The 24,906-nt window shown below is 42.3% G+C and overlaps 1 protein-coding gene across 1 annotated transcript in view; it reads right to left on the bottom strand.

The window, feature by feature from the left end:
- tmem65 (transmembrane protein 65) overlaps positions 1-24,126 on the bottom strand; it is a 28,538-nt gene extending 4,412 nt beyond the window's left edge. The window contains exons 1-6 of the mRNA XM_071501136.1: positions 23,535-24,126; positions 4,149-4,193; positions 2,950-3,017; positions 2,755-2,809; positions 896-938; positions 262-367 (exon numbers count right to left, since the gene is read on the bottom strand). Of these exons, the coding sequence (XP_071357237.1) occupies positions 262-367; positions 896-938; positions 2,755-2,809; positions 2,950-3,017; positions 4,149-4,193; positions 23,535-23,799 (582 nt within the window). The 5' untranslated portion in view covers positions 23,800-24,126. The remainder of the gene's footprint in view (positions 1-261; positions 368-895; positions 939-2,754; positions 2,810-2,949; positions 3,018-4,148; positions 4,194-23,534) is intronic.
- Between the last annotated feature and the right edge of the window lie 780 nt (positions 24,127-24,906).

The following is a 24,906-nucleotide window of genomic DNA, read 5'->3' as shown; positions in this document are numbered from 1 at the left end:
TTAACTTTCTTTGTCTTTTATTTTGGAGAATTTTCAGCAGTTTCATGTCTATTTGGTTGAAGGCTAAAATAAAAATAAAAATCAGGGCGCCCTGTTTGCCAGTATCCTCAGTTTAACTCTGGCCAGGGATGGTTCTTTTTTGTTGTCATGTCACCACCCATCTCTCTCTTCACTCATTTCCTTTCATCCCTTCACTGTTGGCTGTTTAATAAAAAGCATAAAACATCCTAAAAACAATTACATTAAATATCAAAGTCTCACCATATGAGAGCTGAGCCTGGTCTGCCACATGTCCACCTGTTTGGGCGTCAGATCTGGAACCTGCATCCCCAGTCTGGTAGCCAGAGCCTCCACATAACCTGCAAGACTACACACACACACACACACACACAACACACACAGAAACAGACACACACACGTTTGTTTAGTTATACTTGTGTGGCATATTACTGACGTCCTAATCCTTGGTTCTGGAGCTAAAGGTAAAATGATGTCACTTTAAAGACTGTCCTCTCTGTTGCTCTAAAACTGGTTCTATATGTAGACTATAAAGATGTTAAATCAACACATGTTTGATTGATCTAAATTTTCTAATCAAAAACTTAGGTTTAAATATAAACTTGTCCTCCCCAGGATAAAAGGAAAAAACACCAGTATGAGTGAGTTAAAAGTCTGGAAGGATGTAGAAAGTCTTATCAGAAATAAAAAAAAAACCCAATAAAAACAGTAAATGCAACAAATGAATTCAGAAGGAAAAAATAATGTGGAAAAACATGAAGACAAAGAAAACTCATTTAAACTTTTAATTTAATAATGCAACAGTGGTGCAAACACCACTAACCTGCACTCTTCAACCTAACCTGAACCCCCAGCGACAGTGGATAAGGCTGCTTACCCGAGACCTGCCAAATCTGAAACCAGGTTCCCCAGAGCTGCAGCTACAGAAACACAGAGAGAAACAAACAGAGAGAAAATCAGAATCACACTGACAGTGAGAGATTCGACTGACTGAAAACTGATTTACAGTGAGATTTAAAAATCGGTGTATTTCAGGGGAAAAGTGTGAAACAATGAGTTTTGAATAAATGTAATTCTCTCTCGGGGGGTTTTCCTTAAGTTGTTTTGTTGATAAGTTTAATCAACAACAGTTTCAAGGTCATCTTTTCATTTTGAGAAATTTTTAAGGGCTTCAGATGAAATATTTTGAGCAGATCAGAGCTACTCCTTCAGGTTTAAAGAAGTTGGTTCAGGTGCTTCCTCCTGGACACCTGTCTTTAGAAGAAGAAGAAGAAGTCCCTGAGGCAGAACTAGAGCAGACTAGAGGGATTTGGTATTGGCAGGGGGTCAGTGATGTGAGCCGGTCCCAGAACATGGCGCTGTTTAGGCTGAACGAAGACCAGATGGGCTGCTGCATTCGGACCATCTGCAAGTTTCAAATGTTTATGAAGGAAACTGTTTTCCAAGTCAGGACCCCTCAGGCAGAGCTGGAGGACAAGATGTCTTGGCTTTAACATTTAACACATTAAGCAAAGGAGGGATGGACGACTGACGTTAAACTCTAACAGGACCAACGTTGAGTCGATGCTGAGGCTATAATCCTTCCTCTGAGCCTGTGTCTCTCCAACAAGCTTCCATTTGAGGAAAACTTCAGAAACTCTCCCACACACAACAACCAGAATGGATAAGTGAACATCCCTAAACTCTTCAGTGCCAACTGGCCCACATACATCTCTATAAATGCAAAAAGATGAAATGCAGGGAAAGGAGTCCAAACAAATGATCAAAGCAGCAAAACACAAGATGAGAGTCAGTGGGAGTGAGAGAAGGTGCAAAAGTTTTTTCAGATCAAAGAACCTTTGGAAAACCATCAGGATGGTAGTCAGCTTCTTTCTCCTCTGCCTTTGTGGTTTCAGTGTCAGCGAAATCAGCTTCATAATGGCCCCACTTAATGTACAGCCTCAACAGTGCTTGGCAGCGATGCATACTTGACGCTGTGGATTGGGTTTTCACAGGGGACGGCTGACAGTGTGGTACAAAGTGCACTTGTCCACTGTTGTTAAAACTGTGGAGGTGCTAAGGATGTGTCTGTTGTGCCCTCAGTGGATCTCTGGAGGCAGAAAGAGCAAAGACGCTTGAAGCTGAGCTCACATCAAGTTTCCTGCGGGAGGTTCCAGATGGAGGTTCCTTCAAAGAGAAGCTCGAGGTGATGCGGCGATACAACCTCGCCTCATTTCAGCAGCACCTCTCACACTGATTGTGTGTAACGGTGAGGCTGGAATGGTCTCCCCTCAAATTGAATAAAATAATAAGTAGTAAACTAGTCGAGCATCTCTGCAGGCTGGATGATGATGAAACAAATATAAAGCAGAGCCTGGAAGGATACAGGCGTCAGAGCAGAGCTATTGATCTAGAGTCCGTCTCCAGCCTCTGATTTGCACTTTACAGAGGAAATTGGAGCCAAGTATCCATGGAAACTGAATAATCTAGTGGTGAAATGAGGGAGAAGGCAAGCTCCACTGCCTTTATGTTTTCACTGTGTAATAAAGACCCAAACTGAGACCCAGAGGAGCAGCCATGATGACAGCAGGATGTGCTGCAAGTTTAGAAAAAGACATTTCAGAGCAATTTCATATATAGCAGAGATAAAAACCTCTTCCAGGCGATGGCTGATGGAGGAGAGGGCACCGTTTTCATGAAAGCAATAACTCCTGTGAGGACTTAATGTGGTCACAGAGTTTGTGCAGTGGTTCTTACCAGCCATGGTGGAGATCCCCAGAGTGACTCCGATAGACAGTTCAATCTGTGTTCCCTGGAGACCAGAAAGAGAATCAGGTCAAGTGTTGACCCAGACTCAGTGTTATCACAACAAAGAGAAGAAAACTGGATCTATTTCAGGAGAGTAACTCCAGGAAAGTTAAGCTCCGTCGCTGTGTAAATAACATCACTTACTGCTGCAATCATGATGGCGTTATCGAGGAAGCCAAAGCCAACGAAGGGGATGGCGTTGTGGAACAAAACTGCAAACAAGCAGAGACAAATTAACAAACAGCACTGGAAGGATTATAACTGAAAATCTGACATTCGACAAAAGATTATAAAGAAAAATACTCTAACAGCTGGTCTGGCTCTGTCCAGTCGAAAACCTCTGCAGCTCCATAATCAAGTCAAAAGTCAAAGTCAAAGTAGCTTTATTGTCAATTTCTTCACATGTTAAGACATACAAAGGAATCGAAAGGACGTTTCCCACTCTCCCGCAGTGAAACATATAAAGTGCACACTGCGCAGGCACGACAGATAAGACAAGAAAATAAAAATAACTAAATGAGATACGTAAATAACTGGGAGTAGCAGCAGGAGTTTCTGTGCAAGTTAAGTTATTGTAGTGCAAAGGTGATTCAGTAAAGGCAGCAATTTGACATTAATAGTGCAGTTTCAGTTCGTGTGGTAAGTGATCATAACAACCTGTTTTATTTCGTCTGACTGATGCCAAAACCGGGAGTTCATGCATTTCATTCCCACTGGTCAGAGGCAGGTTGGCTGCTGACACAGATGTGAGTGTGGCAGAAATCTGCTCATCTAACTCCTGGTGAGAAAGTTTCCCAAAAACTCTCTAACTATTCTGTTCATGCATAATTCATAAGGAAGAACCAAGACAAGTTTTTACTTTAAAAAAAGTATGTTAACTAAACTGAACACACTGGGACTCGCTTGTTCTCAGTCTGTTGAGCACAGAATATGAGATACAGCATCCATCATGTTTCTGACACCAGATATTTGCCTGTGCTTTACACTGGTGTAACTAAATGCTACATCACTTACAGACTTTTTAAAGAAAGATTTTTTTCTCCTCTTTTTTAAGTAAAAAAATCTCCTTTAAAACTTCACTAAATGTTTTGTTGACCACTGTTTGCTTCTGTAGTGGAGAAATGTTTAGAGGAAAATGTTGCCTTCAAAGTCCAGCGGAGTCAGTTATTGAACCAAGGTTATCGCTGAGCAAACTGTTATTTGATGGAGAGACAGACAAGAACAGACTAAAATCAACAGAGCTAATTACAGTCTGTGTTTGTGTGTCACTCACAAACAGCTTTCATCTATAATATCAACGCAAAAAAAAAAGCTTTGTGTTTGTGTCAGATTTCATCTCTCACCGTATCTGATCTGCGCTGCAGTCGGCGGTGAGGGCTCCAGGGTCTCTGAGAAGAAAAAAACATCAAAACACATGTGAAGTTGGCTCATTAACTGCTGAGGTTCGACTTAAAGCGTCTGCAGCAACGTGGAGGAACCGTCTTCTGATCCCACACTCGTCACAGTCGCCTCTCGTGCTCAACAGTTTGCACTCCGAGTCGTCACGGAGACACAGCTGTTATCCGACTGTAACGGCAGAAAACATCACAACTCACCACATAAACCAAAACCTCCATCAACGAGGGTCACGTGGAAACAACACTCTGGACTGGACCTAGATCATGTATCACTTCTGTTCATTCTCACCCTCAGTTTCATAAAGAAAATGCCAAACTGATACTCGGCAGCTTTCACCTTCAAAATAAGACCAGAAGACCTTTTACATGAGCTGCTTTTAACTGACAGGAAGGTTCAAGCACCTTCCCACAAAGAGCTCGAGGTTTAGATGACATCCCTGTGTGCAGTGTCATTGTGTACAGAAGGAAAAGTGAGGAGAAATAAAGACAGGACCATATGAGAGATGGTTGTTGTGGATTGGATGGGTATATGGGTATGAAATCAAATGAGTTCTGCCCAAAAAGCAGTCAGGCATCATGGCATCAAGGTGCTGAGTCAGACTTCTAGTCCCTTCACATTTTGTTTGATTAAATATTTTCTTAATTCGATTCAACAGGCCAATGAGTTTTTATAAGAGCTGCAAAACAAAACTAACAAAAGGCTATTCTGACAGCCCTCCCTTCATGCCAACGCAGCAGCCCGTCTGGCCTTCCATCAGCCTGAAAGGACACATGTCACTCTGCTGCTCATTGACCTACACTGACTGCCCGTGGCCACCCAAATCAAATTCATGTCACTAAAGCTGCCTTCAGAGTAACTTCTGGGTCTGCGCCGCCTACTTTAACTCAATCCTTCAGCCTATTGCTCTTTCTCCTCCACTGTGTTCCTTCACAGTCTGTCATCACCGTCCCCGCACACAAGATAATCCCAGTCCAGACTGTTCCGGTCTGTGGTTCCCTGAAGGTGGAACAAGCTCCTGAAGGCTATCAGAGCAGGGGCGGGCAGAGCACCTCCTCTCCTCCAACATGTCTAATTAACAGTTACTCTGCACTTTCAGTTCTCCTCTTTACCTGATCTCTTTCACTTCTGCCCTTTTTCCACCATAATCACCGGGTATAAGTGGGTTTTTTTTTTTTGCCACTAGCCACCGTGCAAACATGTCAAACGGATCCGTCTCATCTCATCTCATCCTTCAGTTGGTGCTCCTGCAAAGGTGCTGCAGCCTCCATGTGAGATGCTTCAATCTGCGATCGTGTGTTTTTAAAACTTATTTCGGGGCTGCAGCTCACTGTTTCATCCCTGTGCACAGAGTAGCCACTGTGTTTCTGGTTTGACAGCACCAGGCAGGTGACAGGTGACTGTGCTCTGAAAGACATTACAGCAGCAAAGGGGTGAAAATGAGTGGGTTCACCTGAGTGTAGTGTTTACATCAATGCTGATCTGAGGTGGAGATGATAAATACCCACGTCTACTGCAGAGTCATCTGACCCAGGTGTGAATGCTGATTGTTTCCTTTTCCATTGCCATCAAAAGCCTGATGTTAGCAGGTCTTAGCAGGTTTTTTGACCAGTGGAAAAGGGGTTTCATTAAATAGATGTAGTGCTTAATACTTGCACCACAGTCTCCTACTGCACTGAAGCTGTAGTGATGTCCTGTCCAGCGTCTGTAAATGAGTAAATATAAAACCAAATGGAAGACTGATGTATTTGATCAATTTGGTGTATTTTGCTGGATATAAAAACTTGTAAGTTTGTATGAAAACGTATCTCTCAAAGTACTGATGTATGGTTTGGGCATTCTGTCAGAAACTCAAAACAATAGAAGAGATGAAAACTCCAGCAACACTTGTGGTATAAAGAAAAACTTTCAAACAACACCCAGCCCTCCGGTTAGAAGGTGGTCTACCCCAGTGTGTTTGATTGGTATGTAACTGATGACTGGATGATGTTTGATGTTCAGCAGCACGGAGACAAAAGCTGAGCCAGGATCAACTTTTTAAACCAGACAAGGCTGAGACGACGCTCAGAGCCCAACACTCAGCCAGCACATTAAAGAGAAAGACAAGGCTGCATTTTTAAAAATCTGTTTGAAAAAAGCCTCAGAGCAGAGGGCCGCCAACATGGCTGCCCAAGGTTACTGTGTGTCAAGTCAAATGAAAACTCTAACTCCCTCTAACTCCACAACTCCCATGGTTCACATTTTCTGTTTCTGAATAACACGAGCTTCAAGAAGTGATGGTTTGTAAGAGGAAAACAACTGATACACAGAGATGTGATGGCAGAGTAAAACTATGACTGCTGTGGAGACTGAAAACCTCTTTTTCAGGATATTTCTCTGCTTCCAGACTTTCCAGGCCCTTTCCTGGAGCCTAAGACCAACTCCAAGGAGGAATTTATGGTGAACCAGAAGATAAGTATTTACAGTTTACAAAATAATTAAGATTTTTTGGTTCTAAAAAAGATTAAATAACGATTCAGACCTACATTTTACCTTCATTTTGGTTTGCAGCCAGGTACTGAACACACAGATGGCAGGAAAACACTGATGGCAATCGATAACATCAGTCTGAAGTAAAACATAATGAAGAAAATAGTAAAGTAAAATAATAAAAGTTAACAATGATAAAGAAAAGCACAGCTACAGTTCAAGTTAAAATGCCAAGTCCAGAGCTAAATAAAAGTGCAGTTCTGGGAAAAATAAAGAACAAGAGAGCAGGTGTCTGTGTTCTATTATCAGGATTCAGTCATTTCACATCTGGGCTGGTCTTCAGACTGACTCACTGGTGAGAGAGAAGCTGCAGACTCGTGTTGTTGGGCCGAGCAGACTGAAGGGAAGTGGGTCACTGGAGCAGAGTGAGGGAACATTTACAGGAGCAGGTCAATTATAGCAAAGGGTTAATCTGCTGAGTCCTTCTCCCTCTGACCTGTGTGTGTTTGAGCATTTTAATGAGCTTAGAGAGAGAGAGCAGAAATAAATGGTTAGAGAGAGTGTGTGTGTGTGTGTGTGTGTGTGTGTGTGTGTGTGTGTGTGTGTAGCTGCATTAAGACGCCAGGCTCATTTTTCAAAACAACCGAGCGGCGGCGGTGTGGGCAGAATCACCTCTCTGAAAGACCAGCTGCTGTGGAAAGGTCAGTGTCTGCTTTAGCACAGAGGAGTGGGAGGTTTCTTTCCAAACCCAGGAACACCAGCAACATCTTACAAAAGCACAAGAACCTTTTTAACACAATTTAACAACAATGGTTCTCAAATTTTAGACTTTGCTTTTTTGTTTTTTATTTGTATCACATTACAGTAAATTCCAAATTGGATCTGTGATCTCCATTACACCCACCTTCACAAACCACAAGTTTCCACCCTGTCTCTTTAAAATGAACAATTTTCTTTCTCAAGATTAAAGAAAAAGAAAACATCCATGTGAAAAGGTTTGAGCAGAGGAACACACCTGTCTCAGCCCGAGTCTGACTCGCTGGGGTTTTTGTGCCGTTAGATTCACATGAGGATCTGTCGCTTCCCCTCTGCTCAATGAGCTAAAGTTGCCTGGCAACAAATTCTGCAGCAGTATTGCTTAGCAACGATATTTATCCAAGATGTGACACGGGGACTCACTGGAGGGTGAGAAATTTTACTTTGCTCTTATTCATTTTTTAAACCACAGGCCCCCCCTTGCTGTGGATTCAAAGGCTTCAAGTGCATCAGCAATCATTATTTCCACTACAACATCAGCAGTGAATAGTTAAAATCGCTCCAGGGCAGTTGTTCTTTTCTGTGACTAGAAAAACAAACATCACCTACAAGTTTCCCAAAGTTGGTCTTTAATCCTGACTGATTAGTTCCTGTTGTGAAAAGTTAGAACATTAAGGTAAAGAGAGGGAGGCCTCTCTGAGTCCAAGACAGGACAAACTGCTACAGCTGAAAGTGAGAAACGTGTCAATCAGGCAAAAACAGACTGAAAACGTCTCTTTAAGCAGAAACATGAGCCAAGCTTCCCATGTTGTATAAAGGTAGATGTCCATGTGTTTGTGATTATAAAGCAGGTCTGGGTTCTATATTAATACTGTGAAAGTATCAAAGCCTCAGTCCACAGAGAAATGCACACAGCCTGTATTCAGAAACTGAGCCTTAAAACCAGCCGTCAGGACTTCTGGAACTTTGTGATGTCACAACAAAAACAGTCACCGCTCTCAGTCATGCTACAAGCCCCGCCCACCTGGACCCACCATCCAAGCTTGCAGGATTTGGCTTCTGTGAGTCCTGAAATTTGCTATATTTTTATTTAACCACTGAGAAAACAGTCAGCCAATGAGAAGGGAGGCTCAGATCCTCTCTTCTGATTGGCTCACCGACCTGTTGTTACTAGAGCTCCAGAGAGAAGCCTGAGAGAGGAGATGTAAAACTATGCTCAGATGTTCTGATGGATATCAAAACAGGAAGTTGCACTGTGCAGGCACTGACAGCTACTGTTTTAGAGCAGTGAAGAAGAATTGACTTACGGTGTATAGTGTATATAATGTTAGCCGTTAACAAAACGTCAGCACTTTGCAAGACTTTAATAAAATTTAATGTTTTAATAAACTTTAAAATTTGGAGGGGTGGCACTAGTGTTAGTGTTAGTGCAGGAAATGTTTTTAGGTTTAAAGATTTATTTTTTTACAATTACAAGAAACTAGATGAACTAAAACCCCAAATCATAACTTCAAATAAAACACTTAACAAGTGTAAAATATGGGACCTTTAAATTCAAACAACTTTCCAGAAATTATGCAAAAGAAAATATGAATTAGTATGTTTCCATCTACGAGTGTTGCAGTATGTGAATATTAGGAGATGAGTCCATTGAGATAAATAATTGATGATGCCAATGTTACAGTCAGGTACCATTGAACCATTAAAGAAGAAGAGGGTAGAACTGAAATGTTGTTGCAAGATATTCTACAGATTTTACAGGGGATGCAGACACCAGCTATACAATAAATATAAAATATACAGTCAGTTGCCTGTTTATTAGCTAAAGCTATTGCAGCCTAATACAACAGTCTTGCAATACATCTCACCCTCCAGTGCAGCTTTTATTAAAACTGTTATATGTGTGATTTGGAGGCTGCTGTTTGTGGTGCTGTTGAATTGTATTGCATCATACTGACTATTTATATCAGTGAGGGAAGGCTAAACAACAAACAGCCCTCTACAACCTACAAGAAGGTAGGATTCACTAAGAGTTTTATGAGCCTGCATCAGTTTTGGCTGAGTGTACCTAATATCTTAATTAAAATGATTAATTATTATTGATTATGTTGCTTTAACAGAGGACACTGGACAGATGAAGAAATGGAAATGATTTCATTTTATCATAATTTTGTAATAATGATGCATGGGATGTGCAGGGAAAAGCAAAGTGGGAAATGCACCTTAGGTTTAGATGAATGTCTAGAGAAAAGGCCACTGAATGTAAATGAGAGCAGTTTTTTGCTTCACTGCACTGCTGATGAAATCCATATTTCATAAATGATTTATTCTGCTAATGTCAAGATTATACATCTGTAATCCAAAATAAATGCATCCCTGACTCAGTCTCCACCAGCTCTGTGGAATTTTATTTATTAAAACATTTTATCAGCTTATACACAGCGGGTCCAAATGTCTGAAAGCTGAATATATACATCTAACTAAATTACATTTATTGAGGGTTTGTCACATTTAAACAATGAGTATTGTGTCTTTGTTGTAATAGTGCAACAACAACAATTCAGTTTAATCTCTGTATGCTTAAGCTGCAGGACCACTGGCATCGGTGTGTCTTGAATTGCAGATTCAGTGTGACGACAGTATTAGATTTCTCAGGCAGAATCAAATCAACATTGATCCTAAACCTAATTATAAAGCACTAATTGACCCCCAAAATTGCCCAAAGCATTATGCAGTATTCAGTGTTACTGGTGTTACACAGTTTTCCCGCACAGCGATTACATAATTTTCCCCACTTTTTAATTTTTTTTATAGACATAAAACCCATTTGGTTCATTCTTATGAATCAGTGGTTCATCAAATAAAATCTGTAAAATACGAGTTAACAATAACTAATACCTAAGTCTGCTTATTTTGTGATGAGGGGAGCTAAACCGCATCATACTCCTCACTAATGGTCAGGATCTCAGAGCAGTTTTGTTTTAGTGTTGGTGTTGCAGCCTCATGCAGCCACTGGAGCGGCTGTTGACTTTTCGTTTTGTTGAAAGAAGAATATTAATTTCAAATGTGATGCTGAAAATATCAGGCCACACTGTGGGAATAACCCATTTTCACCCTTCCTGAATTTTGAGTGCAGTGTGACTACAAACACTCTGACTCGTGGGAAAAACATGTCCAGAAATAGGTCTGACTGACGCGTACAAAAATTAATATCGCTGCACAATCTGCCCATAGCAGCAGAGTCGCAGTCAGATAAGTGAACGCAGCAAAGGCAAAGATAAATCACCTTCCCATACTCTGCTTTTCGTGGTCAAAGGGAGCCAGTTGTTCAGTGCTTGCTTTGCCCCGTTGTCACCCTGTCTTTGTGGGCCATGCTTTGCTGGGTATATATAACTTTATATTCTGGAAACACCTTGACATCTGCAGAGATGTCATACTGTGATTCCACTGAACCAAGCGTCGTCTTAAAACTGTGATGTTTGGCAGGCAGGAAGTCCACAGCAGAGCTGAACTTTGCCTGAGATGCCAACTCTGCTGCTGAAACAAAGAAAACAGAAATCTGAATGTTTCTGACACCAGCAAACAGCATCTCAGCTGTGTCCTTTGTCGTTGCAGCAGACATCTCCTGTCCTCCAGTAACAGCAGCGCTACACTGTCTGTTGTGTTCCCCCCGTTGTCTGGCAGGCAGCAGCAGAGGTCTGCTCTCAGCAGAAGCTCCTGTTAGATCCCTACGAGCCTGTTGCCTCAAAGCCAAGAGGCTGTAAGATACTGAGATATGGAAGTCTGAATAAGACAGCAATGTCAGCGTTTCTGTGCAGGTGTGAAAAATTTCAAGAATACACCGTGAAAGCACCAGGTCTTACAAAAAAGTTTAAATTGAAAAAACTTCCTGCTGCAATGTCAGAGATAATGTATTTTCTAAGCTCCAGATCTGCAGGAGCTGCTCTTCCGAGTTCACTTCCCCCCTTCCCTGAAAACAAGATAATGATTTAGACCAACTTCCAATCTCAGTCAAAACTTCAGTCACCAAAACTCAGACACCTCCAGTCACTATAACTCACTTTTATTAAAGCTACTTCACACTAAGAGCATTATCCATTTTCTTTCATGAAAGGCTTTTATTGTAAAGGACATGGAAGTTTTGTCTTTGCACTGACAGCAGGTTTTAAAGAGAAATAACACAGTTCTGTAAAAAGGAAAAATACTGTTGTGGTACTGTAGTTGGCCACTGAGAATTCTTTGAAACTTTGATGCAGCTGGTTGTTTGTTATTCTACATTACAAGACTGTGAGACAAGGGAGAGAAAGGGTGGGGGTGAGGTATATCTATGCTGGAAAGATAAATTATTTATATATTTAAATATTTTTAGCACAGGATGCAAAACATTGCCTTTAATCTTGCTGCATGGTTTGGGCTCAGCCCTTCAGTGCTACACAAGACAGTGATATTTCAGACAACAGCGTGTGATCTGCACATTGCCATTTTTAACACAATCTTTCCCTTATTCACAAAAAAACTCCATAAAAATCAACTTGACTGGCCTGTACAGAGGCCTGACCCCAGCCCCATCTAACACCTTTGTAACAAACTGCACCACGAAGGATGTGGTCTTCTTATGGACCAATGCTTAAAACAAAACACTGGTAAAGTGTGAAATATGGGGCCTTTAATGTTTGGATGTTCACATACTTTTCCATGCAGTGTAATGTGATTGGGGGATCATGGTATAGGTGGTGTAATACCCTCCAAAGTTTTAAAACTATAGTAAAGTCACCAAAGGCGGCATCTCCTCAGCTTCCTCTTTGTCTCGTCACTATTGTCATGTTCAAACTCAGAAATCCTCATTTCCAGTGACAGATTTAATCAGACCGAGTCTTATTCCAGTGTCAACATTCATCACACTGAACCCGTCCAAACTGAAGAAGGTTGGATGTGGAAACTAATTAGAAGCCACCAGAGTGAAAACATTGATGAGTGTTCCTCAAACCTGTCGGTGCCAAAAGAGACGCCGCCAATTATTTTTACTGCACATGACGGTTTTCAGTCTAAAGGAGCGTCCAAGTGATGGGCTGCCAGGCCGGCTGGTGTAGGAGAGGAAGCAGTTGGCCGGTGGTTGGTGTTAATTTCACTTCCTGTTTTGTGTGTGTGCATGTGTGTGAGTGTGACGTGACAGCCTGTGTTTCCTGGATACTAAGTTTGAATTCTTCTGAAGTTTTTAAATTATTTAGAACACATGTTTAAACTTTAGATTACAGTGCTCCTGGGTCTTCAGCAGGTGTCAAAATGAATCAAAGTTATGGGAGCAGACTCTTCAAGTCATCTTAGAAGTTACCTGACCTTATTTGTTTGAAAATATACTTTATATATTACAACAAGTTGACAATTACAAGACCATAAGTGTGCATGCATCTGCCTCTGCTGTGGGTGAATGAACAGGCCTTTTCTGTTCAAAGCTGCATTTCTAAACACATTAAAGATGTGAGTATGTTTCTCTTGTTCTCACCTGAGGCGGGGCTGTGACAGCTGACACATCTTATTAGAAAGATTTCAAAAGATCAACTTATTTCCAACAACATGAAAACAAAAACTGTTCTAAAATGCAAATCAGGTCAAAATAGATGTCGTCTTTTCCACATTTGAGTCGATGTAATTGGTGCTCAGCTCTTTCAGCGCCTCAGAGCAGTGAAGTGCTCAGTAATTGATCAGGACAGATGTTAAAAAAAACAACAAAAAAACACAATCACACTAAGTATCATGGGTACGATGTAATGGAGAAATGCATGATGGGATGTTCATGAAATATCTGCATCAGCTCAAACTGGTTATTTCTTAAGGAATAATCCCTAGAATCCACTGAAGCCTGCGAGTCTGAACTGCTGCTGTTGCTGCTGTGTGTCTGTCAAGTGTGCAGGTGTGTTACAGGAAGCTGCTCCACTCTGTTAACCAGCACTGTGACAGCAGACAGATGACACAGCACATGCTGATGTTTGATTATACACAAACACATGCACACAAAGAGACAGCTCATGTTTGAGTCAATCGCACACTGACAGACACAGTGTGTTTCACTCAGTCTGTTGTCAGTATGGACTTTATGAGATGTTCTGCAGAGGGACACAGAGCCGGGGCTGTCCCAGGCGACTGGTGGTGGTTAGTCCAAGCCATTAGTCGACTAGTTGCATGTGTATGATACTAATCTAAAGTTCCTCCAGACATGTTTAAATCTCTGTAAAAGTCCTCTGCTGTCATAATATTTTGTTTAACATGGTTTTCACACATAAAAAGTGAAAAAAAAAAATCAAAAACTGGTTTGAAGCTCATCTACTCTGACTTCCTGATTGAGAAACCTGGATCAGGCCTTGGCCGCGCCCACCACCTGCTGGCTCCAGGTGTCCAGGTGAAAGAGCAGAGAGGATGAAGATGGTTAGAGGAGGAAACATCAGAGAGACTCAGTCAGACCCAGACTCAGATGAGGAGTCTGTTGAGACCAGAATCAGAGACCAGCAGACAGATCAGGACAGTTAGCATAGTTAGCATCTTTTATTTGTTTATGTTGTTTGTTAGCTTGTAACTGGCAGTGGCTGACACAGTGGCTGTGCTAATGCTAACTCTGGCACCGACACCAGAAGTTGACAGGATTGGTTCCTCAGGTTGTATGACGTATGAATCCCTGGCTGTCTGAATCTGTTTATGAGACTGTCATTGGTTCAAAGTGGAAACACTCAGTCATGGTGTGGACTGATTATTTCACTCATCATACAGTATGTCTTGTATTATATATAAAACATCATCTTTAATTAAATCTGTTTAGTTAAGATGTATATTTTTTGGGGGAAGCAGAAAGTGGTTTGAGTCCAGGGCTGGGAGAGACTGTTCTAAGTAACACTGCCAACACTGTGCTATATTACAGAGAAATACAAAACTGTATTAATGAGCTTTTAATTGTTTCAGCTCTAAAAACTGTAGAAATTAGGACCGAATGTGTCAAATCAAAGCATTAGCAGCAGACTGTAACTCTCTGTATTTCATCACCTGCTGTTCTCCGTCTCTCTGTCTGTGATTATGAAAGAGATGAATCCTCTCTGCATTTTGCAGCAGATAGCCTCCCTGCATGAGGCAGCACTTTCTGCTCAGTTCAGAGTGATATCATGTTGACCCGGCAGCCTCAGCCACCGATTTTTAGGAGGCAGCTCAAGTTTTGAGGTGTAGACCTAATTTATGTGCCTGTCAGACGGCGCCTCTCCTTCAATCTTACTCAAACGTCCCAGGTGACCCTGATCGCCTCCAACCTCTTCCTGCACAGATTGTTCATTTGTCTCAGGTCTCAGAGGAAAAAATGGCCTCGCTCCCAGCAGCCCTCGTGCTCACTTCCACCACAACGCTTGACAAGTTCCAGAGGTGTGCTGGCACACTGCACTGTGTGCTCGGTGGACGACTTAAAGCCCACAGCGTGGTGTGCTTAGCAGCAGGAGTCACTATTGTTATTATATAATTATGGCCGACACGGACTTGGCTCATCATTCTCTGAGCTGACGGTGCAGTAACAGAACAGTCTCTACTACATCACACATTTATTAGGTAAATGCAGCTGTGAAAAGAACAGCTGAGGTCCAGCAGCGTTTTACAGGAGCTGAAGGTGGGTTTAATTTTCTCACTTTGTACCTATATAACCTTTTAGTACTATGTTTGCACCAAATGGTAGCCTGCCTTCAGTTCTTCATTCTTCATTCTTCATAACGACAATATCGGTCAAATCAATATCTATCAAAAATAAAATACCAAACTTTTGTTTTTAAAATAAAAGATCTGACCCTTTTTCTATAAACACAAAAGATACAATCCTGTTTGTGATTCATGGACAGGACCTCAAGGCGCAGCCGAGGTGAGGAGTGTGTCAAGTTTGAGAGCCTCAGAATTGCATCTTTGCTTTTTGCAGATGATGAGGTTCTGTTGGCTTCATCAGAACGTGAAGAGGCCGGGATGAGAGTCAACACCTCTAAGTCTGAGGCCATGGTTCTCAGCCGGAAAACTGTGGACTACCCTGCCGGGTTTGAGGTGAGTTGTTGGTCCAAGTGAAGGAGTTCAAGTACCTTGGAGTCTTGTTCACAAGCAAGGGTAAGTTGGAGCAGGAGACTGACAGACGGATTGATTCAGCATCAGCAGAAATGCGGACGTTGTACCGGACTGTTGTGGTGAAGAGGGACCTGAGGACCTGAGGCATAACGCAAAGCTCTAGATTTACCAGTCAGACCATCTCCAACCCTGACCTGTGGTCATGAACTCTGGGCAGTGACTGAAAGAATGAGATCATAGATACCAGCAGATGAAATGTGTTTTCTCTGCAGGGAGTCTGGACTCAGCCTTAGAGATAGGGTGAGGAGTGAGAACATCCGGAGGGAGCTTGCAGTAGAGTCGCTGCTCCTTTGCATTGAAAGGAACCAGTTGAGGTGGTTTTGGCATCTGATTAGGATGCCTACTGGGAGCCTTACTTTGAAGGCTCTCCAGGAAATGTCCAACTAGGAGAAGATCCCAGGGTAGACCAGAACTCGCTGGAGGGACGACATATTTCATCTGGCCTGGGAAAATCTCGTGATCCCCCAGGAGTAGCTGAAAAGCATGAAAACCGTGCTGCCATCACGACCCAACCACGGATAAGTAGAAGAAAAGATATACCGTGACGAAATCCTGTGGCCCACTGTCCTGCTATTCATTTGTCGCCATTGCCTCATGTTGCAAAGTGATGTACACAATCTCTAGAAGCTTAAAACATCCTGGTTTTTGCAAAGCCTGCGTAGCCACCAGATAGGTCACCCATTGAGCTTGTTTGGGATGCTCCAGATATGCTTGTACAACAGTGGGATCCGGTCCTGCCAATTTCCAGCAAGTTTGCACAGCCATTGAAGAGGAGCGGTCCAACCTTTAACAACCTGATCAGCTCTTTACAAAGGAGATGTGTTGCCCTGCATGATGCAAAAAAATGCCCATCTGTTGCTGAAGTCACACAGCACCTAATAAACATCTTTTTCAAAATAAAACTGCACATTTTAAAGTGGACTTCTATTGTGATCAGCCCAAGTCACATCTGTGCAATAATCATGCTGTGCAATCTGGGTATGATCACTAACACAGATTAATACTTCATTTCTCATGACAAACAGAAGCAAAAGCAAGTGCTGCCTTTATTTTTTGTTCAGTGTAGTTATGTCAACACCTGCAGCTGCGACTCAACAGGATTTGAATCCTAACAAACATGAAAGGTGCACCCCGTGTTTGCTGCAGCGCAGAGAAGCGTCCTGTTCCCGCTAATTAACTCCCTGTAGGTTTGTACTTTTTGTCTGAATTAATTTCAAGAGTCTATTATTGTCGCTGGCGGGAAATGTTCTCTGCACAGAGACACACGTCAGACCTGGAGAGAAAAGCCAAATCTCCAACACTGGATCCACAGAAGAACACAAGCAAAAACTCCTGATGCTTCCCACCCTGACGACAGGAAACCCAGTCCATGGGATGATCCTTATGTCTGCACAGGGGCTGAGGAGAAGGAATTTAGGGCCAAGAAGAGTCTGAAGTTTACTACCATCACTTTATTTCCACAAAATGATGTCAAATGAACATGTGTGCATGAGTATGCAAGAAAACACATGAACATGTGCATAATGATTTGAAAAAACTGATTCCTGCAATGTTTGTATCAGGTACTGTACTGTTGTGGAGAATCCCAATCCTGGAAATTCCTAAGACTGAACATTTCAACATACAAACCTAACTTTCACACCACAAAGCGTTTCTTTTCAAATGAAAAAAGCTGGTAAAAAAGAAACCTGCGAGCAGAATCTGGATCTGGCAGCACTTTAAGTTATGTAACAGCTGTATTTTTTCTGCAAAAGCCGTGTGGTATGATTCTGTTCTGTTGTAAAAACTACAGAAACATTTTAGAAGGTAAAAGGGCTGAAACACAGTTTTAGTGTTAGCTTGAGTTAAGAGTGTAACCCTGACACTGGTTCACTGAGTGTGTCGAAGTTCAGCACAGGTGGTTAATTATCAGCTATAGTGAAATGACTTCAATCCATCAAGTGGTTAGTGAGCTGCCCCACAAACAGCAGCACGTTATTACACAGAGCAACGCAGGAGCAGCACTGTGGCAGGCTGCAAACTTAAAAACAGTCCTGTCTAAAAGTGATTGAAACACAAAACTGAGGAGTTGACCAACAAGTGCTTCATGACACAATAGGTAAAGTAATACAAGATGCTTCTCTGTTGTGTTACATGAACATCACGCCAGTTAAAATGTACGAAAGACCTACTTGGATAATCCAGCAAAACACAAAACAAGGAATCTGCATTTTCCTGAGTACTGAATATTTCTAAACGTCTGTGATTATGTTGTGGATGATTTATTTTTAAATTTCATTTCAGATTATTTGATTTTATGATCAACTGTGGTGATCCCCCTCCCTCCCTCTGATGACGTCATCGTCCATCACCAAGGCAAAAAGACTGTGGGTCTCTGGAGGCCAGAGCCTGGACAGAGCATCAGTCTGACTGACTTTACTGTGTCTACAACACGACCAACACAGAGTTCACTCGATTGAATAATTCTGCATCAGGACCAATGGTGTTTAGAGCAAGTGACACCTGTTAGTTCAAGATACATTTTTAATCTTGTGCTGCTCAGCTCATGTCCAGGTTGTAGCTACAGGATGTCAGGATTGATCAGCCTGAAGCTTTCTGCCTCCTCAACAAACAGACAAAAGACCAAACAGCGAGCTCTTGGTTTAGAGCAAAAACAATTAATTGATCACTTGATCAGGTGATTGACAGAACTTCTGATCAAACAAAACATAAGATGTCTCTGCTGGCTCTGCAGAGTCTGGTTTTGATGTGTCATACACTGAATGATTTATTGATTTATTAGCAAATTAACTTTAATGTTATAAGTTTGGTTTAGATTCAGTAAAATGCTGTAAAACCTCTGACTCTAACTACCCACGAAGTTTCCTAAAACTCTACATCCCTTAAAACATGGAGAGTATTTCACTAAAGGAACCACAGTCATGTTTCCTGACGCTCAATGCTGATGTACAACAACAGGCTGCACAACACTGAGCTCACTCACTCTGCTGCACCAACATCTGCTGATCTGGGAGAAGAGTGCTGGATCACTTCATTTCTAGGGAGCTATGTTTTCAATGTCAAAACCCAATAATGATGTTTCAGCCCGGTGATTAGAGATAATCATGACGAATGGCCTGTTTCATGTCACTGATCTGTGAGACTGTGGCATATTTTCACTCAGCCCAGCTGGATTTACAGAGCTTCACGTGGAAGCCAAAACTCGACTATTATTTACATTACAACCATTTGCCTTCTCCTGACAGAGTGGCTCATTCACACTGTCATAGTGTGTTTTAATTGGACTCACTGGGACACCCTGTCCAGCGGGCACAGAACAAGAGCTATGAATAACAAATCCACATCATTAATATCACAGAAATAAGTAGATATGGATTAAAGTGGGCCACAGCCTGAGGAGACAGTGTGGTTCAGTGGAAAATATGGTGCTGATACTATAGATACTGTAGATTAATGAGCCACTAACTGATTCAGAGAAAGCTTAGGAGCTTAATTCTGCATTAAAATGTTTGCATTTCCAACGTCTGCAGTGAAATGCTGCACGTTTCATCAGTCAGTGGTGGAGAGTGTCCTCTGTGCTGCAGTCTGCTGGGGCAGCAGCAGGTCAGATAAAAACACCAGGAGACTGGACAAGCTGGTTAAAAAGGCTGTTGTGGAGAGACGCATGCACTGCAAGATGCAGGCCATCTTGGACAATACCTGCCCCCGACAGCCTGCACAACATGTCGAGTAATCTCAGCATCTACATTCCTCACAGAGCGTCTGCTAAACGTCTGAGATGTAGATATAATGTTTTAATGAGCCCGCAGCTTCGCTCGGTGTCAGGCTGAGTAAATGCGTCTGGTTCTCACTGTTCCTTCATTTAGCTCGTAAGAAGTAAAAGTAGCGACGGGAGTCTGGGCTGCAGACAGCTGCTTATTAGTGAGAAGACTTTCAGAGCCAAACTACGACATCTAATGAAGGGGCTGCAGAGAGGGAAGTGATTCTGCACCGTCTCACTTAAATACACACTTGACCTCAGCTCAGACTAATACACACTTATCCATCCTGATGTTTTCATCTCAACCTACTCAATACACAGAAGAAACAAAATCAGATTAAGACAGGAAAATTGGGATTGTGGTGACGTGTAGGTTACTCATAATTTAAGGTTACAGCCACACTACTATAACTTTTAAAATGTTGTTTTAAAGCAAAAACTATCTCCGTCCAGACGACAGTTTTAGCTGTGAGTCGGAAACAATCTCCGTCCATACTAACACACCTGAAAATACATACATACATACATGACCATTCACGTACACTGGGCATGCACGAGCCAGTGTAAACAGGAAGCACTTTGCAGTTGATTAATTGCACAAAATACTACAAATGAGGGTCAGAAAGGACCATTGTAGCATGAAAATGTAGAATTTAACTGAACAACAGCTGCTAGCAAAGACAAAAAGGTCAGTAACGCTTGTAAATCTTCATCCATGTTGCTTTCACCACTGGTAGTCGAGGCTGATGAGACCCAGTCAGGAGCCACTGTGGGTGTCTACATTATTGTTTCTACAACACAACCCCCGGACACAAGATTAAAATATTCCATTTAGAATAATCAAGTGTCTGTAACCCATTAAATACCACCAATACATATGTGCAATACAAATGTGCTTCTGGTGTGAACAGCCAGACTACTGCACGTGTCAGACAGAGTCAGACTGGCATTAAAATAAACAGGACCAGGTCGACCTCAGTCTTCAGCAGAGCGGACAGTTTGTCGACTGGTTTTTATTCAGAAACATAAGTGTGTGGATGGGGCTGATGTCCCAGGATGCTTAACTGTCTTACTGATGGTATTAATTAAGGAAAACACTTCTGCTTTATTGTACATGTATGTGTATAACTGTCTCATGTGTAGCCACAGAAACAGTCGTACCGACAAAAAACTTTTTATCCAACTGGACAAAACCCCACTAATTGGGATCATAAAAGAAAATAATGAGGATGTTACGTTGCACTGTGAAGCTTCCCTCTAACACTGAGTGGAAATGAGTTGTTCGGGTCAAACTGGTGCAAGAGGAGTCAAATCTCTCTGCTGCTGCCACACTCTTTTTACGGGATAAAAAAATTAACCAGCATGAACACACTTCTGTGACCTTCAAAACTTCCTCGACACTCGCCAAGTGTATTACCAACAGCAGCTCAAAGCACTGTTGAGGAGGAGCGGGAGGGAGGGAGATAAAACCTCACAGCCAAAGAGCATAAGATGACCAGAACAAACTCTTGTTGTCTTTTAAGCCATTTGATAATTTCTATGGGTTGCTTCTGGTTTTAGAAGACACCAACTTTTTAATTAGTCTATAAGCTTTCCTATAGTTTTTAAAACTTTCCATAGTTGTGCAGAAACCATGGAAGACACATTCCAGTAGAAAACCTCTTACACAACAGTCTCTCTTAAGAAATGTTTGCCAACAACTGGGTGTGGGCCCAGAGCTGGGTCTCAGGCAGATTAAATCCCGTCTCTGAAATATTCTTTTGCGACAAGAAATGGTGATTTAGCAGGAAACTACAGGCGATGCAGATCATTCATTCATTCTGCAAATCCAATTCAGTGAAGAAAATGCTGTAGTCTGATCGATAGATAAATTAACAGCCAGAATGGGGTAACACATTCCTAAAAATCAGCTTACAGACCATCCTGAAAAAGCAGTTTGGCTGCATAGTGCTAATGAGAGCAGCGTGCTACACAGCAAAACGATGGGGGGGGGGGGGGGGGGGGGGGGTACTGCAGAGATGAAGATGACTGAAAATGCACCAGTAAATCCTGAGGATGAAGAGCACCTGGCAAGCTGAGTGCAGGTCTGTGTGAGGTTAAAACCATATATGACATAGGACAGGCTTAACAGGTGTCCTATGTCTGTTTTTCCTCTTTTATAGTTCATCTGGTGTTTTTATTCACCTTTGCTTTTATTTGATGTATTGTGATTTTATTCATTTGATCGTAAAGCGCTTTGTGATTAATTAATAAACTTGCCTAAATACAAGATATACATTTACATTTTAAAGGTCCACAATTATTAATTTTTAATCCCTATTTTTTCCAAGTAAAAAACATGAAGAGCTCCCCAGACACCTGAGGTTATCACTCGTGAGATCTTTGCTCCTGATTCAGCTGCTGATTTTACTATTTCAGGCCTAAGATGAGTCACTCTGGTTCTGGTTTTACTCCCGTGGTGACAATGACCACAAAATGCCCTCATGACTCAGCAGAGGAACTAATCACGCATACTACACACATGCGCACACTCTCCCGCTGCCTGTTCATGCCCACTGACTGTACACACAAAAAATGAACGAGAAAAATGAGTCTCCAATTACACACAGAAAACACACTGCTATGTTTACACTGAGGTGGTTTTGTGCCACTATGGATTATTTAGGGTGGAATCAGCGACATTTTACAGGCACACAATAGCACTTATATGTCATCTGTAGGTTAATCCCAGTCACTCCTCTGTTACCTGATGCTTATTAGCTTTCTGGACAGGCTGATTTGGTGATAGTTTTGAACATTTTTTTCCTCCCAGGGCCCCTTAACTACCCACCATGGCAAATGATCATTGGCACAACATTTTAAAGATAGAGGGAAATACAAACTGTGAAAAATATCAGTGAAATTAAAAATTACATTTCTTGGCCAAATAAGAAAGTGATGGCATCGTCCTATCATGTTGCTGTGATTTACCAGTTTACATTTCTGAAAATATCCAAGTCAGAACTGCCACTGGGAAGACTCTGATTTTTTTATGACAGCTCTAATATATCCAACTTGGCTTACAAAATTACACAAGTGATTGAAAGATGAAACAAGCCAAGGTCCTTTTGCTTGAAGTAATTAAAAGCTACTTTCCATTTGGACGTGACTGCGAGCTGCTTGATAATTGCAGCGCCCATGGGTAGACACATGAAGAGGCAGATACGATGCTGAGACTCTCCGCAGCTGCTGCTGGAGATGCTGTGGTACCACATCTTACTGAGGGCGAGCTGTGCAATTATTGAACTAGAAATAAGAAATACATTAAAAGTTATAAAACATGCTGGACCACCATTGCAGCCAATGCAGATATGTCAGCCAGGCAGATGTATCAGTCAGGCAACAGTGAAAACCACTGACAGGCATGTGTCTCTCGGGTTTTGAAGTGCACCCAGGTCTAGGTTCTATATTAATACTGTGAAAGGATCAAAGCCTCAGTCCACAGAGAAATGCACACAGCCTGTATTCAGAAACTGAGCCTTAAAACCAGCCGTCAGGACTTCTGGAACTTTGTGATGTCACAACAAAGCAGTCACCGCCCTCAGCCACGCCCCAAGCCCCGCCCACCTGGATCCACCATCCAACCTTGCAGGATTTGGTTTCTCTGAGTGTTTACCTGAAATCTGCTGTATTTTTATCAGATCGCTCAGAAAATCAGAAGAGAGCCAAAAAAAACACCTGGCACTGAGCCTCTCTTCTGATTGGCTGACCGACCTGTTGTTGAGAGAAGCCTGAGAGAGGAGGTGTAAAACTACACTGAGCTGGTTTTTGGCTCTTGAGACCTTTAAAGTCTATATGTCAAATCCCGACAGGAGTTGTAGAAGGTAACACACCTTTGCCAGTGTTGTTGCAGTTCCTACAGCGGCCACACGATGTGACCCAAGAGTGTCGCTGTGCAGACATCACCTTTAAATATCAACCAATCAGCTAATGAGCAACACCTCCTCCTTCATATGATGAACCCACTTCACTCAGGTGTGGCCAGTGATGCGTCTTTGAGGACCAAGCAGACTCCACATCACTTCCTTTCAGGAAGCCCTCAGTGAAATCACCTGCCCAGGTGTCAGACCGGACTGTCGGTCTGTCCCTGCCTTCTCCACCTTTAGTCAATCATCTGCACTTCAGCTCAAATTCACCTGGAAGCCGTGACCTTTGACCTGCGCTGTCTGTCTCTTACCTTGAGCGATGGCTATGGACTCGAAGCTCTGCAGCTCCTTCAGTAAACACGTCCTCTCCCTGGGCTGGAGGCGGTAAATAAACTCTTTGGCTCTCTTGGGGGAGTTGAGCGGCTCCCTCGGCTCGTTTCTCCCGTGTGTGCCCATCCCGCAGCCCGGCGTGTGTCGCCCTGCCCCCGGCAGCACCGCCGCTGGTGCCCGCCTCGGTCCCACCGGGAACTTCTGAACGGCCGGTCGGAGAGCTCTCTGGAGGCAAAGCTTGAGCATTGTGGCAAAAATAAACAAGTAATCGCGGCTGTAAAATGTAGACCTGCTCGTCTTGACGGTTGTTTGGGCGCAGACCTCCGCCAGGCTCCCGCTCCCGCAGAAGTTGCGCCTCGCTCGGTCCTTCCTCAGCGGGAAAGAAACGGACGAGTTTTGGCGACCGTTCCTCTAAAAGTCGGGTTAACTTCCAAACAGCCGTACATGTCCTCTCTCGGCCCGCCGCCCCGACTGTCTCATGATCTGCGGCCGGGAGCTCGGCTCATGAACTTCAGGCTACAGCTGAACCACCAGGCAGCGTCAAGCTAGCCGGAATTCAAAGGCGACTTCCGGTGGCGGTTTCCAAAATAAAACGCATCGCTTCCGGTCACGCCTTTTCACATTACAGTCACTGATAAATTTAAGCAGCTGAGAAGGAATTATATTTTGATCCCTTAATTAAGTATATGGCCTGATTATCCTTCTAATATCCTGACTAACCTCCAAAAAACTTTAGATGAGCCCCCTATTAACCCCTAATAAAAAAAAAACGTCTGGGAACTTTGAGCCCCGAGTTTTACAAATTTCTTGCTCTGCACCTGAACACAGTGTTCACAAAAGCTCATTCAGTGTCTGTGAAACCTCACACCTGATACTAAAAAAAAACACTGACATTAGAGATTTCTTGTGTAACTGTGTGTAAATGGTCTTAGATTACTGAATTTTTATTTTATAATAGTAATTTCATCTGTACTTTTTCTTTATGATTTTGTAGATAATAAAAAATAAAAAGATTAAAAAATTTAAAAATTAAATAAAAAGGGATAATTATTCTTTTTTGACTAGTCTGACAATTAACTTTATTGTGAAGGTGGCCCTCTTTACTGCCACCAAAAACTGCAAACTGCAGCTTAAAAATATATCAAGTGAGAAATTATTTTTAATTCAACATGGCGAAATTGCGCCATCTACTGGTCCAGCAACTAAACTGCACCTCCACACACTCCCTGCTGTAAAGTGTTATGATCTTCAATTACTATGAATTTCTATTCATTATGTAATGTGACTGCTGAACAAGTGCTCGAAGAAGTCATTTAGTGGTGATGTTAGTGATATGTAAGATACTGCCCAAAC

Source organism: Trachinotus anak, unplaced genomic scaffold, assembly GCF_046630095.1.
Source record: "Trachinotus anak isolate AG129_WGS33_773 ecotype Australia unplaced genomic scaffold, CSIRO_AGI_Tana_v1 ptg000016l, whole genome shotgun sequence".
Classification (NCBI taxonomy): Eukaryota; Metazoa; Chordata; class Actinopteri; order Carangiformes; family Carangidae; genus Trachinotus; species Trachinotus anak.
This window is presented reverse-complemented; position numbering and strand designations above follow the sequence as displayed.